The sequence below is a fragment of the Eleutherodactylus coqui genome, chromosome 2 (assembly GCF_035609145.1).
Source record: "Eleutherodactylus coqui strain aEleCoq1 chromosome 2, aEleCoq1.hap1, whole genome shotgun sequence".
Taxonomy (NCBI): domain Eukaryota; kingdom Metazoa; phylum Chordata; class Amphibia; order Anura; family Eleutherodactylidae; genus Eleutherodactylus; species Eleutherodactylus coqui.
The window spans coordinates 262,556,802-262,578,015 of NC_089838.1; the positions used below are offsets into that span (position 1 = coordinate 262,556,802).

At 42.2% G+C, this 21,214-nt stretch overlaps 1 protein-coding gene across 1 annotated transcript in view; it reads left to right on the forward strand.

Annotated features, from left to right (window-relative positions):
- Positions 1–331: 331 nt before the first annotated feature.
- SLC24A1 (solute carrier family 24 member 1) overlaps positions 332–21,214 on the forward strand; it is a 55,292-nt gene continuing 34,409 nt past the window's right edge. The window contains exons 1-6 of the mRNA XM_066589991.1: positions 332–531; positions 586–1,378; positions 9,015–9,077; positions 12,699–12,807; positions 18,543–18,549; positions 19,581–19,607. Of these exons, the coding sequence (XP_066446088.1) occupies positions 332–531; positions 586–1,378; positions 9,015–9,077; positions 12,699–12,807; positions 18,543–18,549; positions 19,581–19,607 (1,199 nt within the window). The remainder of the gene's footprint in view (positions 532–585; positions 1,379–9,014; positions 9,078–12,698; positions 12,808–18,542; positions 18,550–19,580; positions 19,608–21,214) is intronic.

The window sequence follows — 21,214 nt, forward strand, 5'->3', positions numbered from 1 at the left end:
GAGAGAAAAAAAAGAGGGATGTGGGTGGGAAGGGGCAAGTAATGGGGGTATTGGAGTGGATGTGCAATCACTTTGATGTAGAACAGCATCTATTCTGTATATTTTAATAATGATAGTAACATGAATGTTTTCCTGTGTTTTTCCACATAGGGTTTTATATGATGTACAACAGAAACCTCCAAATTTAGATGATCCTACCTGCAAGAAACCCAAAGATGGAGAACAAGCATAGGACCATATCAGAAATATCTCCCTAGGATATAAATTATTGACTGGGATAACAACTCAGTGTTTTCTGGCCCCTGGTCTTTTATCCACTTATATTATCACAATGCACCTACAGAGAAGAAAAAGGCTTCAGCTGAACCGTATTATATTCATAGTCTGTGTGATGTTCCTTTGCTCCTTGTACCAACTCTCAGTTGATCAACAAATGAGATCAGAACCTTGGACAGAGACTAACCTGGAGGAATCTAGCTTTCTGAATGATGCAAAAAGTGAGATGACTGTAAAAGTACCTGTCAAGGAACTATTAAACCTGACATCCCACCCCACCACCACCACCACTACTTCTACAACCACCACCTCCACAACTTCTACCACCACCACCACCACCACCAGCACCACCAGCTCTACCTCAGTTGCCCCCACAGAAAATATAACTGAAAGGACCAAAACCCGACACTGTATTTTTGTGGACCCAGATCCTATAACACCTACCATTAAACCAAAAACGATAACTACTGTTCCACCCACTACCAGCAGACCGACTAGGCCCCCTTTGTCTCATGCCAAAGGAGAATATCCAGAGGATGTTTTCAGCATAGAGCAGCGCAGGCAGGGTTGGGTAGCACTTCATATCTTTGGCATGATGTATGTATTTGTGGCCTTGGCCATTGTTTGCGATGAGTTTTTTGTCCCAGCTTTGGGGGTGATCACAGAAAAGCTTCAGATTTCTGAAGATGTAGCTGGTGCCACATTTATGGCTGCTGGTGGATCAGCACCAGAACTTTTCACCTCCTTGATTGGTGTGTTCATTTCTCACAGTAATGTTGGCATTGGAACTATTGTGGGCTCGGCTGTCTTTAACATTTTGTTTGTGATTGGTACCTGTGCCCTCTTCTCCAGGGAGATACTCAACCTTACATGGTGGCCTCTCTTCAGAGATGTCTCATTTTATATCCTTGATTTGATCATGCTGATTATATTTTTCCTTGATAATTTTATTATGTGGTGGGAGAGCATGATGCTTCTTTGTGCCTATTGCCTTTATGTCTGCTTCATGAAATTTAATGTTATGTTTGAAAATTGCGTGAAGTCACATCTGTCTAAAAGGAAGAGGCTAGTCAAAGTAATGGCACTAGAAGAAACAACTAAGGTATGTAGATATCATTGACCATTGATATGTAATCAGGTTTCCTGATTGATATAGTCATTGAATACTAGGACTATATCATGTATTGTTTTGGGGTTCTGGGAGTAAAATAAATTGTATATAAACTGTATAATTTTGACTTCACAATAAGTGTGGCATGTGTCAATTTGCCAAAGGTCACTGTGTGCCAAGTGAACTTTTATTAAACTTCTCTGTGTACCTAACGTTTCAAGATCAGAGTTACAGTAGCACATTTAAAAAGTTTTCTTAAAAGGGTTTTCCAGGGAGTATGCTATTGATGACCTATCCTCTGGGACCTCGACCGATCAGCTGAGTGGGCGTGTGCTGTCAGTGCCGCAAATACACAGACATTGGAGTGGAAGCAGCAGAAGTCTCCACACCGACCTCTGCGTAGTGGCTGGCGCTTGTAACTGCAGGCACGGCTCTCATGGATTTCATGGAGAACTGTGCTTGCAGTTACAAGTGCCAGCCACTAGATGGAGATCGGCGCAGAGACTTCCGCTGCGTTCGCTCTGAGCACTGTGTATTTGCGACACTGACAGCATGCGCCTGCCCAGCAGATCGGTCAAGGTCCCTAGCGACGGACCCCGGCCGATCAACTATTGATGACCTATCCTGAGAATAGGTCATCCATAGTATTTTCCCTGGAAAACCCCTTTAATATTTTTAAAATGCTTATAATATTCCTGTTATTTTACATCCTCTGTGATGTCATTCTCCCAGTTTACTACATTCAATGGGTTATGGCTTGTAGAATTCTGTATGAAAATCTCCCTCTCCCTTTCTCCCGCCCGCTCCCCGCCGTAACTCACCTGTCTTCCCCGCCGGCCCCCGAATCTTTAGAGACGAGCCGGGAGATACTCGGCTAAGGCACTACTCGCGTGTATACTCGAGTGCTCATCTCTAATCATAACAATTACAAGACCAAAAAGAGATGGAGTAAGAGGGGAAGGAGGGAGGGGGAGGAAAGAATGTGAACTCAGAGTTAGTCAGGGTGTAGAACAGAGTGATTCTCTCACTAGGAAAACCAAACATTCCTCAATTACTTTTTAATTTTTATCTGGTTCCCTGTGAAAATTGACCTGAACGTAGATTATGAAAAATTCTAAAAGAAAATCTGTTTGTGTTGCCCAAAGCAGCCAATCACAGAGAAACCTTCATTTTTGAAGAGCACCATGAGTAGTGTTAAGCAAAACGAAACAGTCAAACCATATTTTCGATCAAACCTTTCTAAAAGTTTGGTTTGCAGTGAACCAGAACTTTGGGGGTTTGTCTCGGCCAAACCCAGTAAAATGGCGTTTCTAATTCTTCTTCTTCCCAGTTTTAGGGGTACTGGTAAAGTTTGGGTTTGGTTCAAACTAGTTTGGCCCAAACCAAACATTTTGCCCAAATTTCCAAATTTGGTGACTTTGGTGACTCATTACTAATTATGAGGAAAAGGAAGCTGAGCTATGATTGGTTGCTATAGGCAATACAGGTAGTTCTTGTTTAAGGCCGTTTCATATATCTCGCCCTATGTCTATCGGAGCATCACACCTCTCCAGGAAGTGACTGTACCCATGACTTTAGAACAAATAAATGTGTTGCCCGCAGTACAATACTCACTGCTGGTTCCAGCGAGGCAACTTGATGCAGAGCCACAAAGGAGCCAGACTCACAGGATCCAATCCTGAAGCAAAAATAAAGAAAGGCGTGAGAGCATATGTGGTGCAAGAAGTACAAAAACTTTTTCCTCCATACAAAACAGCTTTCGGCTGAGCAGCCTTTGTCAATCATCTGAACAGGTTGAAATCACATACATACCATTTTTTCTCGAAAATAAGACCCTGTCTTATATTAATTTTTGCCCCAAAAGAGGCACAGAGTCTTACTTTCGGGGGATGTCTTATCATACTTACCTAGCAGGAGCTGTCCGGGTCTATCCAGCAGGTCTCCGCAGTTCCGGCAGGCTTCCTTGCAGTTCTCAGCAAGCGATTGTTCTGATTGGTTCTCGAGCACCGCAGCTCAGCTAATCAATGCAGCGCTCGATGAACCAATCACAGCTATTCAAATACCTCTGTCGGCAAATGAGAACTGCAAAGAAGCCTGCTGAAACTGTGGAGACCAGCGGGAGGGACCCGGATGGTGCCTGTTATGTAATGTATAGCTTCTTTTTTTTCAATGTAGTGTAGCTAGGGCTTATTTTAGGGGTAGGTCCTATTTTCGTGGAAACACTGTATATAGCAGAGTTACAAAGCAGCAACACCCATTTAGACCAAGCCCATAAGGACATAGCTAAATCAGCTAACTTCATGGTAGAAAGCCCCCTGTAACAACGTGCAGCTCCATCATGGCACCACTTGTTACAGAGGTGTTTCTACCATATGTCGAAATGGGTGTTGCTGCTTTGTAACTCTGCTATATATGTATGTCATTTCAACATGTTCATATGCTTGACAAAGGCTGCTTAGCCGAAACGTTGCTGTTTTGTATGAAAGAATAGAGAGTTTCTGTACTTTTTGCACCACATACGCTCTCACACCTTTCTTTATTTTCGTACCCAGGACTTCCAGACACAACTGCCAATCAGGCATTTGACTCAGTGTGTCACAAGCATGTACTCAGTTCAATGGTCAGTGTTTATTGTTTCGAATACTGGCAAATGGGTTCATTTAAACAATGCCAAAGGGCATTTCTGACAAAGTCCTGTACTCACAAATTGGTGAAAAAATTTGTGACAACCGGAAGTGTTTAAATCAAAATGCAGGAGGCCGGAATATATCTGAACACACAGTGTAGGATGTAAAGGATCAATTACCAGCTTCACCAAGACAATGCTTAAAAGGATTTCACAAGACACTGTCATTCCTTATTCTACATGTCAGAGAGATGCTAAAAAAGCTAAACTCAACCCATATGCTATGTCTGTAGTCCAAGAGTTGCTTCCAATAGATTTGGAGAAACATGTATAATATTGTTTATGGTTCCAAGGTCCAGGGGATTTTGGACATTACTTAGTTTACAGATGGATATGCCAAAATGCAGACTTACTTACAAAAGTGCTTGGGTACTGGAGGGGGCATTTTCTGCATATTCTGTAGGCAGATCTTGTTTTGCAATTTCCATAGGGAACAATGCAAAAATTAAAAGGCTATTAAGAAATGTTTTGCGTTTTCTAATGAGAGAATCACCCTGTAGTTTCTGAAATGTGAAAGTTAAGATCTCACCTGTTTTATTAGACTCCTTAAGAGGAATATGAGGTATCTGAAATGAGTCGAGCATTATACCATTGTAGCCAGGGTGTCCAGATTTTGAGAAATGCGGTGTAAATTTCTAAATTGATGAACTTTGTTAATTCATTCTTGAAGAGATAGTTGATCTGTTTGGAACAAATGAAGGGAGATTAACAATTTAGCCATTGCCAATAAGTGGGTTAGAGGGGTCTCAAACGATAAGTGGGATTCCAACAAGCCTATACCTATTGATTGTTACCCTTGTCTCCAATATTTCTTCATGGCCTCACAGTTCCACCAGTTTCGGTATTACATCTCCAACAAACCTTGTTATCAGATAATAAAAGTATAGTTTAAACAAGTTGTCTACAGAAGGTGGCCTGGCCATGAGCTGATCACTGAGTCTCGCTTCTGAAACCCCTGCCGATCAACTGGTATTGCCAGGGAAAGTGGCCATAAATGTCCAGTGTATGGGGACTATGTAATACAGGCCGGATGTGAGTGACTGTCTGGCTCATAGACAGGGGCATCCTCCACTCCGACACCTTTGTGCCATAATAGGGCATATGAGGAGGGAATGAGTTCATGAGAAATCCCCTTTAAGTTTTCTAAGATAATATCAACTAATTTTAATTAGATTTGCTTAGAAATATTTTCTTATTCCTCTTTCAATAAGAACGTCACAAAATGTTATAAGCGGCACAATGGCTCATACTGCTCTGTCTTGGGCTCTCTTCACACCGGAGAGATTCTGCATGTTTTTCCGCACTGTTATTTTTTTCAGTTGTGCTCCATTTTTTGGCTTTTTGCCTGATCGGCAGTATGGCATTGCCCGCTAAGTGGTTTTAACCTGTAAAATATATTTACTATTGAAGTGAACAGAAGAACTGATGAAAGCAGAAGGGATCCATTAGCTTTTTTTTAGGGTCTGTTAGGTTTTCTGCTTCAATCTATCATAAATAGAAGTGTGGCAAAAATGTAGACATAACCTAAACTTCCTGTATTTGTTAGCATTCCACACTTTTAACTTGGTCCATTTTATCACCTGCAGATACCAGTATGTAGTATGGGTGTCTGCATTACAAGGTTTAAGCCAGAATTCCTGCGTTAAAAAGTCACAAATGTTTGTGCCAGTCCCACTTGCGCAAAAATGTATGACTTTTCTGCATTTAAATCAGATTATCTGATTATTTTATTGTATAAATTTCCTTTGCACTTGACATATGCAGTGAACCTCCATCCCCAATATTCTAACGACAACATCAAAGACAAGGAATGTAGGAGTAGTATAAATAGTGCAACAGCAATTTTTTCCCCATGTAAGGTTTATGTGTGTTTTTACTGGAGATGCACCTTTTCTCCCTACTTCTTGTCATGAGTTCCTATATGTAAGCCTACTGTAATGGACCCTGCTTTTTAAAGGAATTGTCCAGTTGCAAAAATTGATAACTATTGATGAGCGAGCATACTCATATCATCCTTTTCAAGTACCTGCCTGCTCGTCAGAAATGATTTGGGTGCCGGCGGGGGCGGGGGAGTGCGGGGGATCTCTCTCTGCCCCTCCACCACCCCCCTGCCCCCCCCCCCCCCCCCCCGCTCACTCCCGCAACCCACCACCGCCGGCACCCGAATCTTTGCGGGCGAGCAGGCAGGTACTCGAACAGGACGATACTCGCTCGAGTATCTGCCCTTAACGAGTATGCTCACTCATCTCTATTGATAACCTAGCCATGGGATAGGCCGTCAATAGTAGATCAGCAGGGGTTTGCTACACGGGACCTCTACAGATCAGCTGTTTGCTCGGCCAATGTGCTTATGTGCTAAGTTGATTTCTGCAAGAATGCAGACAGCTCCGTTCCCACTGCAGTGCCCATGCTTGAATTGCAGGAAAACTTCCTATTGAAGTAATTTGGAACTTAGCCTACAATACCAAGCCAGGCCACTGCACTGAAAATCCAGCTGTCTGCTCCTTGCAGAAATCAGCAAAGGGCACAAGAGCACCGACCCACTGAGCAGCTAATCAGAGGGGGTGCTGGACAGCAAACCTCCGCTAATATTCTATTATGACTTATCCTTTGGATAAACTATCAAAAGTTTACAGCTGGACAACCCCTTTAACTTGTTTCTTACCCAACACCAGACCAACAACCAATTTCAGATAAGGGTCTCCCTTTTACTGGAGCAGTTGGTCCATCAGAACTACTGGCTCTCCTAAGTCACTCACCGATAAAATGTAACTTTTATTTCATTTGCTATTAAAATGTATACTCTAATTAAGATTCCAGCTCTAATGTCACTTGGATATCGTAAGTAATCTAACCGATCATCTCATAATCATTTGAACTTTAACATCACCTTAGTTTAGTCAATCCCCATCCTAATGTGGTGATTGGCAAATTACCTAATCCATCCAGTCATTCCATGTCACTGGCCTCATATTCCACATCACACAGGCATCCATTGTCCGGCGCCCAGTGTAACGTGTCACCCTTTGGCCACCAATTTGCACTGTCAGCACGAGACTGGGGTTCCGGGGTTTTGTTGCAGACATCACAGTTCACACGATCAGTCACATGATCACCATGTAAGCATAATCGGTGCTTACGTGTGACTCCCTAAACTAAGGTGACCCTTTTTGATGAGGTACTCTATATGCTATAAATGTGGGACAATTGGGGGGGGGGGCATCCTTACAAGCCCTTCCCTCTGATGAAGCCGTGTAAACGGCAAAACTAATCAGGGGGGCTTATAAGATTTTTTAATCTCTGCGAAAGTGTCTTATCCAGATATAGACTCATCTTCAATTAAAGTCCATATGATTATGAGATGATTGGTTAGATCAATTATGATATTCAAGTAGCGCTACGGCTGGATTTTTAATTAGGATTTTAAAATCCCCGGCTGCTGAAAACTACTCAGAGCAGTTCAGGAGAACTGCCGGCCGGCTGCGGCTGAACTCCGGCTGCCGGGACAAGGTGAGTATATATTTTTTTTAATTTTTACACATTTTAGGATGATTTTCAGGTAAGGGCTTATATTTTTAAGCCCTTCCCGAAAATTCATCCCGCGCTCGCCGGCAGCCCATTGCTTTCAATGGAGCCGGCTGTATTGCCGGCTCCATTGAATTCAATGGGCTAACATCGTTCTTCTCTGCCACAGCTGTTACAGCTATGGCAGAGGAGAACGATCTTTATGCTGACAGTGCAGGGGGGGGGGGGTCTCACTCTTGCCACTATTGTGGCTTAAAACCTTAGCGGAGCACCAGTCATATACAAAAATGCTCGAGTCGCCCATTGACTTCAATGGGGTTCATTACTCGAAACGAACTCTAGAGCATCACTGAAAGTTCGACTCGAGTAACGAGCACTTGAGCATTTTGGTGCTCGCTCATCTCTAGTAGGTACCCATCTTTCCCAGGTTATGGGCCAATATGATTTGATCAAATTATATACCAAGAACCTTGCATTATTTAATGTGGTTAGAGTGCTGATTATTATAGGTATGTATACCTCTGATGTGAATGTATTATGAGTGCTGTTGCAGTTTTTGGTTTCTGCTTCTATGCTTTATTGACAAGTAGAGCCAGTAGTTCCGTTGGACCAACTTCTTGCGTTAATGTAGTTGGCAAGGAGTTTTTCAAAGTTATCCCTTTTACTGGAAACACTTAGGTGTGAGGGTCAATCTCCAGTCACAAAAACATAGAAAACAGCCGTTTTTCTATAATTCTGCAAACATTTACAAATTCCCATTCTTCTCACTACATTACGACAAGTTTTCTGGGTGCAAAATTGCATGCTACAGGATTTCAATAAGATATAATATTTGGCTACTATCACTTCTGAAATGCTGATAAGTTTACGTGACAGATGCACGAAGCGTATAATGGATGTTGGCATTGATCTACACTGTAGTCAATGTGTACTCTACAGTGTATTTCACAATGTTATATAGCTGGTAGTGATGGATGTACTGTAAAAAAGAGTACAAATCCTGAGCACTCTGCCCTCTAATGTTATATCCTAAATAAACTCATCAATCAGGTGATTTACGAGGAGTTACCTGCTGCCAACTATATGGCACTACATAACAGGCTTCCATGCCAAGAGAGGGAAGTGTATAAGATGAATAGACTGTTCCAAACACTTGATACACAGTGATGATCAATTACTTTTCCTTATGCCCTAAGTCAACTCCTTCATGTGAACTTAATCATTTTTTAACTCAAGGGAAGCAAACAACAATTTCAGAACTTGAAATAAAAATAGGAGAAATTGAATGCCCATTCTAGAAAGATCTACAATTTCCCATAAGGCGGTACCGTTAACGTTGTTGTTGCTGATAGTTGAGTATGTTTGCAAAGTAGTGACTGATGGTGTTACTTGGTTACTTTTCATGTCTATGTACAGAAAGGCAATGGGTCAGTTGCAGGGGATGAGACAAAGCCACCAGAAGACAACAACAGATTAAAGGTAGGTGATCAAAGGAGTTTAACACAGACTGCTCAAAAGTACTAATCCAATTTACTCTCTTACCTATGCGTAAGATGTTGGGCTGTTGCAAATTGAAAGCATAGAGCAATAGCGGGCATGTTTTATAGGTTTTTAGGACATTTTTACTACTGTCCTCAAGTCAGAGTCCTGCATCAGTATTCAATTTACTCTTTTAGAGATCAACTTGAATTCTGTATATGGTATTGTCAATGAAAAATGGCCCTAATGATATTATTTAGGTTCTGGCAGACAGGTTGGTGGTCAATAAAACTGAATGCAGTGCATGACCCCACAACCCAGTATTTCGGTGATATTTACATTACATTATCAAAACAGAAGGGATCCATTACTTTCTTTTAGCGCCCATTATGCTTTCTGCTTCAGTACATCATAAAGCCAAGAAAAAGAATTATTCTAATATTAAAAGCATCTTGTGTTTTATGCACATTTATGTCACCACTAACTTCCGTAGTGCAGCAATAACAAATCTCTTGTTAGGATTATAGCAATTGCAGCGGCTTTTCTCCAGGACTCATTTCACCTTTAATATCACCAGCCCAATCCTTCTCAAGCTTACCTGAGCCACTCATCCATCAGCTTTCGTATGTGCCAATCAGTTTTTCCCTAGCTGTTTCGATGCCCCAGACCAGGGGCGTAACTATAGAGGATGCAGGGGATGTGGTTGCACCCGGGCCAGGAGCCTTAGGGGGCCCATAAGGCCTCTCTTCTCCATATAGGGAACCCAGTACTCTGAGTAAAGCATTATAGTTGGGGGCCCTGTTACAAGTTTTGCATCGGGGCCCGAGAGCTTCAAGTTACGCCTCTGCCCTAGGCCACTCATTCCACAGGTCTACAAATGTGGGAGTTTTTCTCAATAGCTCTTCTGTTTGACGGAGCACTCATTCCCCATCTTCCTAATTTTGGAGGTGTTCTTCATCTCCTAAGAGCCATAACACTCATTTTCCAGCCCTTCTCACCAACTTCCTTTAAGACATGAACATCCCAACCTCATTATGGAAATATGGTTAGTGGGGTTGTGTATCTGCTGCTGGTTCCTGGACCATTCTCAAACGTATTGTGTTCAGATACACTATCTTACCAAAAGTATTTGGACACCTGAGCAAGAATAAAAAGTAGTATTTATTTGCATATGGTAATACTTAGTGGGGCTCCTTTGGTCGTAATGACATCGGATACTCTCTGTGGTACTTTCTTCTAATGTCTGATACATTTTAGCTGGTATTTTCCCTCATTTATCCTGCATAACTCTTGGGAGTTGTCTCACAGAAGGTGGACGCTGGTTATATTTCCTGACCTGATGTTCCAGTTCGTCCCTAAGATTTTCAGTAGGGTTCAGGCCATTCCAATCGTGGAAACATCCATATCCTCAAACCAACCTAAAACACCAACGATGCATGTTGTCTTGTTGGAAGTACTGCTGACTATTCCCAGAGTATTGCTACATTGTCAGCAGCACATTATTGCTCATGGTTTTTGCTACTACAACCAACAGACCAAGGCCATGCCACGTAAACCATCGCCTGACCATAAAGGAACCTAAGCTGTACTTTTAGGCCTTATGTCCAAGAGTGGATCAGATTCCGCATGCGGGAGCCCACAGCGGAATCCAACCCTGTCCGTGGTTGAGTACACTGCAGGAATTCTACTTACCCGACCAGGTCTTCTGCGGGTTTTCTCTTTTGCTCACTGGGGATGTTTGCAGAAGTGACGGCCGGCGTGCCGCAGCACATGCGCAATGGAGATTTTTTTTAAACACCTGTTTTCCCCTGGATGGGCCACTGATCATACAGCTTCCATTGACTTCTATGGAAGTCGTCTGTGAAGGATCTGTAGTGAAATGTAGCATGCTGCGATTTTTTTTTCCGGACCAAATGGTCCGCAAATCAAATCCGCATGCTTTATTTCACTTGCGGACACACATATATCCATATGGGTGGCTTGATTTGCGGATCTTCCGTGCGGGTAACCTGCGCAGATTCTGCAAATCAGATTCGCCCATGTACATTGGGCCTAAAAGGGGTATTCTGGTGATGGTGCATTTTTTTCAGTTTTCATCCATCCACTGGATGGGTGAAAGGTGATAGATCGATGGTGGTTTGACCACTTAAAACCCCAACAATCTATAGAATGGGGGACTAGTACATCCCCTATTTCACAGTGCAGGATCATTTCTGTAATATAGTTATGAATGGGCTGCTCGTAGCACATGCTCAGCCATGGCTGTATTCATCTCAGTAATGCAGACAGATATCCGTTCGTCAGCCCCATTGAAATGAATGGAGTGCTGCCGCTCCATTCATTTTAATGGTACTGATGGAAATAGCTGAGCGTTATTTATTCCTGGTTATTTTCTATATCTTTTGTATTCTGTAAATGGAATAGAATTGCTTTGATTATTAGTTTTAATATCCGTAATGGTGATTAACCCTTTTCAATCCGATTTTGAATTCAGAGTTTCCTAGGCGGCTTTCTCCTTCTGCCATTATACAATGGCGCCATCTGCTGGCTAGAGCCAGTACTGCAGTATTGAACATGCTGGAGAGGCCCCCGACAACAGAGCGGCCAGTAATATACAGTAATAATATCCTGCCAGACGTCTTCCGACATCAGAGCTGTACAGCCTTCAATCAGAATGTCTGAAGATGTCAGACAGTGGATTGAAAAGGGTTAAACCTTATGAAACATGCCTTATTTATATTTTTATCTATGCCTGTTGACATGAATTTTTATCTTAATTTATAAATTATCATTTTCTTATGTTTTGTATTTTTATCATTGTGAACATGTGTTGTTCCTATTATCTTTCTTACAGCTTTGTGTTTTTTTAGTTTAACCCATTTGCTTTGCAATTGAGGGTTTTACAATTTTCATACTTTTATATTATTATTAGTAATGTATTTTTCCTCGTGTTTTTTTTTTACCCTGATCTTCCTAACCTCTGTATTCTGTTCCTTCCTCACGTATCATATTTGTGCATTCCTTTTTTATTTTTCTCATATAACCCCATATATATATTGTGTCATGTTCACCTGTACAGTATGCTCCAAGCATTACTGATGAAGAGGCATTTTGCTGCTTTAAAACGTGTTTTTATGAAGCTGGCATTCTAAATAAAACAGAGAAATTGATCTGATAATATCTGCGTAATTGCATGTCTATTATCAGGTTGCACCTCACTCCCAGCCATTTAGGTCTATACCATTGGTTCTAACTGTCCAATGACAACGCTCCTTGCACCATCGTAGACTGGCTGATGTATCTTCTCTAAGAAAACTAACCAAACGTTTCCAGGGTGGATGGAGGGAAATGTTTCAGATGTTAGTAGAAAGTATGCCACAGAAAGTTTCCGATGTCACTTGAGAAAAAGGAGACTCCTCTAGGTATTAATATATGTAAATAACTACTTTGATTCTTGCTCAGGTGTTCAATTATTTTTTGTAGGATAGCGTGCAGTTTTATTTCATGCATTAAACAACAAAGCTGAAAAAGAATTAGTTTATATTCATAATCAATATGATGTTTAATATACAATTTCATAAAGAGCTAATATAAAATAATATTTTATCCTCCTCTGTCCAGCTGAAGCCTTTCCTTACCAGAGGTGGGAGTTCGGCCTCTCTGCATAACAGCACCATTCGCAGTACCATATTTCAACTTATGATTCATACCTTGGACCCTCTGGGGGAAGGTAAGACAGCTCTAAGACAATAGATCCGATGGACTTACCATATGTATTGCTTTCCTGCACCACTACTAATATTACTCAATAGACTCCAATCAAATCATGACTTCATCTTGGACTGTGTGAATGTGATTTCATCAGTGCTAGGTTATTTTGATCGAAAATCAGAAACTATAGCCATTTTCCCCAACTGCTTTGCTTATAGCTTTGCTTTTTACCCGCTGATCTGTTCTGCAGTTACTTTACCCTGATCTCATCCCCTGCTTTTATTTACTGGTTACAGAATCCATTAAAAAACATAGGGGGCTTTCTTCCAGGTGGGCCTACCATATATGACTTGTACATATCCAGGTGATGTCTGGACTGCTTGTCCTTTGAGAAATATACACTTTTTGAAGATGTTCAGGAAATTACCATAGTTAAAAAAGTTACATCTTTATTTACTTGTTTTCCAAATTAACATGGTTTTTGAGGCTCTACGGGTGGTTTTACATCTGCGTCTGGGGTTCTGCTTTTCGGTTCCGTTCAGTGAGCAGGAAATGGGAATCTCCATGGCCGAATGGCTCTGTCTCAAGATGGAACCGAATAGTGCCTTAGGACCCCATTGACTACGATGGGGTCCATTCGGTTTCCGCTCAGCTGGCCAGCATTTAGACGGAAGAAAAACAGCTGCATGCAGCTCTTTTTCTACTGGTATTTTGAGCCGGATCTGCAGCGGAACCTCCGACCAGAGGTACCAACGCAGATACAAAGCCAACCTAACATAGACAAGAGAAGTAATTTTTCCTTCAGTGTTGAAAAAGGAAATGACAACCACATTGTGGGCTCTGAGCAGCCGTTGTCACTTTTTCTTCTCCCTCCTCCTTGTATTTCGGATCATGATTATTTTATTCAAAGGAGATAGAAAGAAAGTACTCTTGAATAGAGATGAGCAAGTATACTCGCTAAGGCACATTACTCGAGCGGGTAGTGCCTTAGTCGAGTATCTCGCTGCTTGTCTCTAAAGATTCGGGGGCCGGCGGCGGGTGGGGAGCTGCGTGGGAGAGCCGGGAGGAATGGAGGGGAGATCTCTCTCTCCCTCTCTCCCCCCCGCAACTCACCTGTCACCCGCGCCGCCCCCCGTCTCTTTAGAGACGAGCGGGGAGATACTCGGCTAAGGCACTACTCGCTCGAGTAATGTGCCTTAGCGAGTATACTCACTCATCTCTACTCTTGAATGATCAGCATCAATGATGGCACTTAAACGAAGAGTTAACATAACTCACCAAGTCATAAATGTAATATTACTTTTAAACAGTATTTTAAGCCCAAATAGAACATCAATTATAAAGATAAGCTTAAATGACCAGGTTAAAATATATGTAACAGTTACCTCCATTTTTGTACCAAATAGAGCTTTAAATTGACAATTTAAAGGGGTTGTCCTCCAGAGACAATTCAGTTTTGTTTGAAGGATTCCTTGACAATATGCTGTAAAAAAGGACTCCTTAGAAACCTAGTAATACTGCTTTACTTTCTAACAGTTGATTGGACTCAGGTAGCTATCCTAGGTTACCCTGCTAGCAAAACATAACTTTAATTAATATTTATTAAAATTAACACTTCCTAATGAATTTAAAATCACAGATGTGCCTTGAACCTCTCATATGTGTTACTCACATATATCATAGCAGGAGTATTACTAATGCGGACTGGACCATTCCTTCAGACTTAAGTCCTCTATCGCAAGGCGCAGCAACCGCTAATAGAATATAACTCGGTAATTCTCCCACATAGTTCTCATTTCTAGTTAGTTTCCGTTTAATACAAAAGCATAAGAAAATCGTTTAGAAACTAATTGTAAAATCTCCGGCTTTTTTGAACACATCATGAAAAGTCATCTACAAATCTAGGAGTTTATTTCTGAATTCTCCTATGAGGATTTCTTTGTTATAATGACTTTTTATACTGTCTCAGTGAATACAGGTTGAGAGAAATGCTCTTGTATGGAGGGTATCTGTGTCTCTGATGCAGTCTTGTCCTGCAATGGCCTACTTGCTCTAAATGGATTATCTCCTTGGCGTTCAAGTATAGTTTAAAAGAGATTGAAGTTAAGTAGATAAATTGTTATTATGTTAGTGTGCCGGTTATGGAGGGGAAGTGAGAAGCAGACAGATGGTCACCAGCAATACATATATAGGCAGAAAGAAAAGAAAATCCATGAAGGCATTAGATAACATTTTTGTTATACATTGTATTGTGGGTTATATTAAACTCAACATGCAGCTCTACATGTGGGTTTCCAAAAGTCAATAGAAAATGCTATCATTTAAAAAACTGCAGGAACGTCTAAAGCCACCTCAACTGGTCAGCTACCAGCTTTCAATAACACAAAAGCTACAAAATAAGGTTTAGTTCCTATATAATAATAAGCATCATCATAATCTTTATTTATATGGCACCAACATATTATGCAGCACTTTACAAATCAGAGGGAACACAGACAGAATCAGACATTCCATATGGTACCCAATAGACAGTCTGAACAAATAGAAGTGAGGGCGCTGTCCACAAGATTTACAAACTATGAAGAAATTGGGGTGACGGATTCGGCCTCCCGTACTTCAGCCGTCAGCTCTCCTTGTTGAACCATCCAAGCCTTTCGACAAATCGGCCTGCTTAGTGAAAATCTGAACACTACTTATTCCGTGTAAAAGCACCTTTTACACGGAAGGAGTCTAAGGTCATTAGGAAAAAGAAGAGCACAGGTAGGGTGGTAGACAGAGATGAAGAAGGAGATGAGAGTGATGTGTTTAAATTGTATTCTATAGTGGACTGGCAATCTGTGGAGGCATCAGTGTAGTGACTGGCACAGAGGGGAGGCATCAGTGTAGTGACTGGCCAAAAAAAATAAGTCTGGCTGCTGTATTCAGAATAGACTGGAGGGGGCAGAGTTTAGTGAGCAGAAGATCGATCAGTAGCAAGTTGCAGTAATCAAACTGAAAATGGATCGGGACAACAATAAGAGTTTTTGATGTATCCACAGTGAAAAGACGATGAATTCTCAAGATGTTTTTAAGGTATAGCTGACACAAGCATGCAAGTGCTTGAATAGAGGGAGTGAAGGAAATAGCAGAGATAAGACTGCAGGCATGATGATTAGGAGTTCTGGTGGTACCACAGTCTGAAATGGAAATATCAGGTTTAGGTCGCTTAGTAGATGGTGGGAACACAAGGAGTTCAGTTTTTAAAGATTCGGTGTTAGATAGAGAGATAACATGGTGAAAGAAACAGTGAACAGACAATCACTGGCATTTTGTAGTAGTTTCATCAGGTTAGTACTGATGACTAAGATGGCACTGAAGCCAAATATGCTGATGGTTTGTCTAGCAGGGGTTTTATAGATGGGAGAGAGGAAAGCACGTAGGATAGAACCCTGAGAAAATCCAACAGCAAGAGGAAGAGGAGAAGAAGTAGATCCAGCAAATAATACACTGAATGAGCAGTCAGAGAGGTAGGAGGAAAACCAGGAGAGAGCAGTATGCTAATGGCCAATAGAGTGGAGCATACTGAAGAGATATTGGGGATCTACATTGTCAAAAGCCAAGGAGAGATCCGGAAGAATCAGTAGAGAGTAGTCACAATTCAATTTAGCCATCACAAGACTGTTTAACACTTTAGTAAGGGCAGTTTCTGTAAAATGTAGAGTACGAAAATCAGATTGTAAGGGGTAAAGAAGAGAGTTATCACAGACATAGTTTATTAGGCAAGAGCAGATCAGATATCCCAAAGGTATGAAGATGAAGAGGAGATTGGAGATTGGTCGGTAGTTGACAGCAAAGGACGAGCCAAGAGATGGTTTCTTTAGTAATGGGAACATGACTACATGTTGGAGGATGGAAAGATGCCAGAAGAAAGAGGGAGGTTAAAAATTGTAGTAAGATGACAGATTACAGACAGGGAGAGACTGGACAAGGTGTGATGGAATAGGATCACTAATTCAGGAAGTAGGGCCAGAAGAAGAGAGGAGCCTGGAGACTTCCTCTGTTGTTCCGTTGAACGCTGAGAGTGAACTAGAGAAGGTGTGGGAGGAAAGGGGATCAAAGATACTCAGGTATTGGGAGATTACTTCCTTCTGGATGTTGTCAATTTTCACTTTGAAGTAAGCGCCCAGTCTTCAGCATTGGTATCCATTGTAGGCGGCTGCACCTTAGGGCTCCAAGGGAAGTGAAAACTGGCAAGGAGTCATTTTGGACTATTAGATAGTGAGAAGATGAGAGTGGAGAAGTAGGCTTGTATAACTTGGTGAAAGGTAAAGTTGTAAGTTCTGAACATGCATTTGTAATGGAGGAAATATGCAGACATCTGTGATTTTCTCCACAGACGTTCAACACATGTAGAGCACTGCTGAAGGAAATGCTTTTGACGCTCGTTCCATGGTCTATGTCGAGAAGATCAGTGTGTGTGAGGTGCTGCTTTACCTAAGGCATTTTTAAGAGTTTTATTATAGTGTTCACAGCCAAATTGGGACATGAGAGGCTGGGGACAGCAATGACTGTAAGGAGACTATACACTGTAATACATAGTGTTAGTGGCCTCTAGATTTCTGTGTGTGCGATAATTAGGAGTGTCCTCGGAAAGTCAAGAATACTTGAACATTACAGGAAAGGCAGTTGTGGTCATAGAGTGGGAGAGAGGAGTTTAAAAAGTCAGAGACAGAACAGAAATGGAAGAAGACCAAGTCAAGCGGTTTGCCTTTGGAAGAAGCTGTAAGTTGTGAAAGGGAGGAAGATAGCGATAAAAGCTGAGAGGCAGATTGGGAGATTGGAATGTCAGTGGGGATTTAATAGGGTTTTATGGGACTTTTTAATTTTTTTTATTAATAACTGCCAAGTCATCAATTGGTGATTGGCGGAGATCTCCCCGTTTGGGATCCCTGTACATCAGCTGATTCCCAAGGCCACAGTCACTGCGGTCTGTGCAGAAAGCAAAAAGCACTGGCCCTATTGCTGTGGCCAAAGCTGGTACTGCAGGCGCAGCTTCTATTGAATTCAACGGGAGCTGCTCCTGCAATATTAACCACGGACACTGTGCTATGGTCAGCACTTTCTACTTCCTGCACTGCCCACAGTGACAGCAGCCCTGATCAATGGGGTTCATGAGTGGTGGATTCCCGAAGATAATCTATTGATGACCTTTCTGTCATCAATTGAAAAAAATAAAAAAGTCCTGAAATATCTCTTTAAAGTCACCCAATATGACAGTTGGTATTTCAAGAAGTGGGTAAGCCAGACGGCAAAGTGATCCAGAAACAGGTGAGGAGAGCCAAGAGGGTTCGAAAGATGAACACCACTCGTATGAACAGTGGATGGAAGAGTCTAAGGGTGAGGATCTCAAAAGTGGGGAATATGGGTGAGGAGAGCCTGGAGTTGCCTGGAGAATGCATTGTGAAGAAAGAACAACGCCTACTCCTCCATCACACCTATATTCAGGTCTGGGGTTATGAAAAAATTGTAGCCCATCACAAGATACAGCAGCAAAGGAAGTGGTGTCTGACTGTTGAACCCATGCTTATGTGGGGGCCAGCAGGTTGAGAGATTTTGTAATTAAATCATTGTAAATGATGGGGGGGTATATTGCAATACTGACACTTTTCATTTTATTGAAATCAGTTACTTTATACAATATAATTGTATCAGCAATTATTATACAGATTAATCATATGTTCCAACTGGGGATACCCATGCAGGCTCACAGAAGAGCAAGCAAGTCTCCTACATAGCTTTTATCCAATGCTAATCTATATGGATTTACTATGGTGCCAATGTAATGTGTGGGCAATACTGCAATAATTCAAAGGTCTCAGTAGACATTTTTTTTGTCTAAAAGAAAGTATTGTCTATCAAATCTGGCCAATGATTGTGGAAGCATGTCAAAGTTTTTAACGTCAGGGATCATGTAAAATAAATAAATTAAAAGTTCATTGACCCAGAAATTACAAAGAAGAATAATATCATACAAAACTAAATATGGCTAGTTTCATACCACATGTGAAAATGTTTAAATCGAAAGTAGGAAGAGTCAGGAAATGTTAGTGAATGTCTTTCTTTTCCCCTGGCTGGGATCTATTCCTACTTTTGATTATAAACGACACACGTGGTAGAGAGGTTGTCATAAGTGAAGTGTGGTCTTATACCACCATTCAGGGCATAAATTGGTTAAAAGCAACAACTATTATAATATGATACTGGAAAACCTTATGGCCGCTTTCCTAGGGACCTATGGCAGTGGATGGGCTAGTGGCTGCTAGCCTGCTGTTCTAGGGTATTGGAGTCACCTGTGGCTGCTTTCCTGGTATAAGTGTAGTGGAAGAGTGATTGCTTTCCTAATTACCTAGGGGATATAGGGGATACTCCATATTTTCCTGGTGGTCTAGGGTATTTCAGGGGTAAATATCAGTTTCTCTGATAGTGTAAGGTAGAGAAGGGAATAATAACTACTTCTCTGATGGTCTATGGTAGTACAGGGATTAGTGATTGCTTTTCTGATGGTTTACAGTAGTGAAAGTGTTAATAGCTACTTCCCTGGTGGTCTAGAAAAGTAGAGGGGTTAACGGATGCTTTCCTGATGGACTAGAGTAGTAGAGGGTTTAAAAGGGTTTTCCTGGCAGAAATACTATTGATGATGTATCCTCAGGATAGATCATCAATAGTTGATTAGCCAGGGTCCACCGATTGGGACCCCAACCAATCAACTGATTGGGCACCCGCTGTCAGCGCTGCTACACACAGGGGTTGGAGTGCAAACTACTGCCAGGCTCCTGTGTAGTGGCCGACACTTGTAATTGCAGGCTCAGCTCCCATTTATTTCAATGAGAGTTGCTCCTGAAGTTACAAGTACTGGCCACTACACAGGGGTTGGAGCAGTAGCTTCCACTCCAACCCCTGTGTCTCTTGGTTTTGATTGCGAGCACCTGATCAGCTGATCAAATGGGGTCCCAAGCAACGGTGAACGAATTGCAGGCATAGTATCTTGCTGTGCCTCTGCCTTCTCTTCCGTGTGCTGACAGACAGGCCTCGGGCAGGGTACACAGTTACCTCCCCTCCCCACAGTCACAAATGGGCCATAGTATTACCGTGTTTCCCCCCGAAAATAAGACCTATCCTGATTTTTGGGGATTTTCAAGGGAAGGGGAGGGGAGTGTGCTTGAAATATAAGCCCCACCCTGAAAATAAGCCGTAGCTAAATTACACAAAAAAAACACAATACATTACCTAGCAGCCAAGGTCCATGTCCTCCCACTGGTCTCTGAAGCTCCGGCACACTTACTTGCAGTCCTCAGCCACCAAAGAACGCTTCCTGGTTCCGGGAGTCAGAAATCCAGCCTCCAGGAAGCGATGCCTATGATTGGTTCCCGAACACTGCCATCTAATCAGTGCAGCACTCAATGAAATAAAGTGATGGCTGTGATTGGTTCATCGAGCACTGCATTCATTGGCTGAGCAGCGCTCTAAGAACCAATCAACAGCAATCATGTTGTGGAGGTAGGATTTTTGAATTGGCTGAGCGGCATTCATCTCAGCGGAGTCTCTGCATCACTGGCGGTGGCTTCTCCTCACTCCGCAGCAGACATTGCTGTCGCACTGGAGATGTAGAGACGAATGCCGCTCAGCCAATTCATAAATCCCGCTTCCACAACGCAATGGCTGTTGATTGGTTCTTAGAGCACTGCTCAGCCAATCAATGCAGCGCTCAATGAACCAATCATAGCCATCGCATTGTTTCATCGAGCGCTGCATTGATTGGATGTCAGCGCTCGGGAACCAATTAGAGCCATCGCTTTCTGGAGGCAGAACCAGGAAGCGATCTTCTCTCGGCAGCTGAGACTGCAAGCAAGCACACCAGAGCCCTGGAGACCAGTGGGAGGACATGGACCGCACCTGCTAGGTAAGTATAATAAGACATCCCCGAAAATAACACCTAGTGCCTACTTTGGCACAAAAATTAATATAAGACAGGGTCTTATTTTGGGGGAGACATGGTAGGCCACAGTGGGGTGCCCTGCTGCCTCCCTGTCTCCTGAAGTGATAATAGACACACCAAAACACCCTGCTGTCACCCTGCCTTTCCACTGGTGAAAAGAGGGCTACAAGGAGATAGCCGCCTGCCTTTCATCTCCTGAGTTGCTGTGGGATAGAGGCTGAGGGTCATTTTAATCACCTGATGAGTCTTTACCCCCTGCGGTGAAAATCCTAATTACCGGAGTCTTGTGGCTGGAGCAATTATTGAGATCTGTTCATCCTGCAACCTAATTTGGACACCTGTCATCTTTGCAAACCTCTTGATAGCTTTGTATACACAACTTCTGGATCTGCGTTCAGAACCCGGAACTACGCTATTCTTACATCCCGGGCCAATATACAGCCTGTCCACT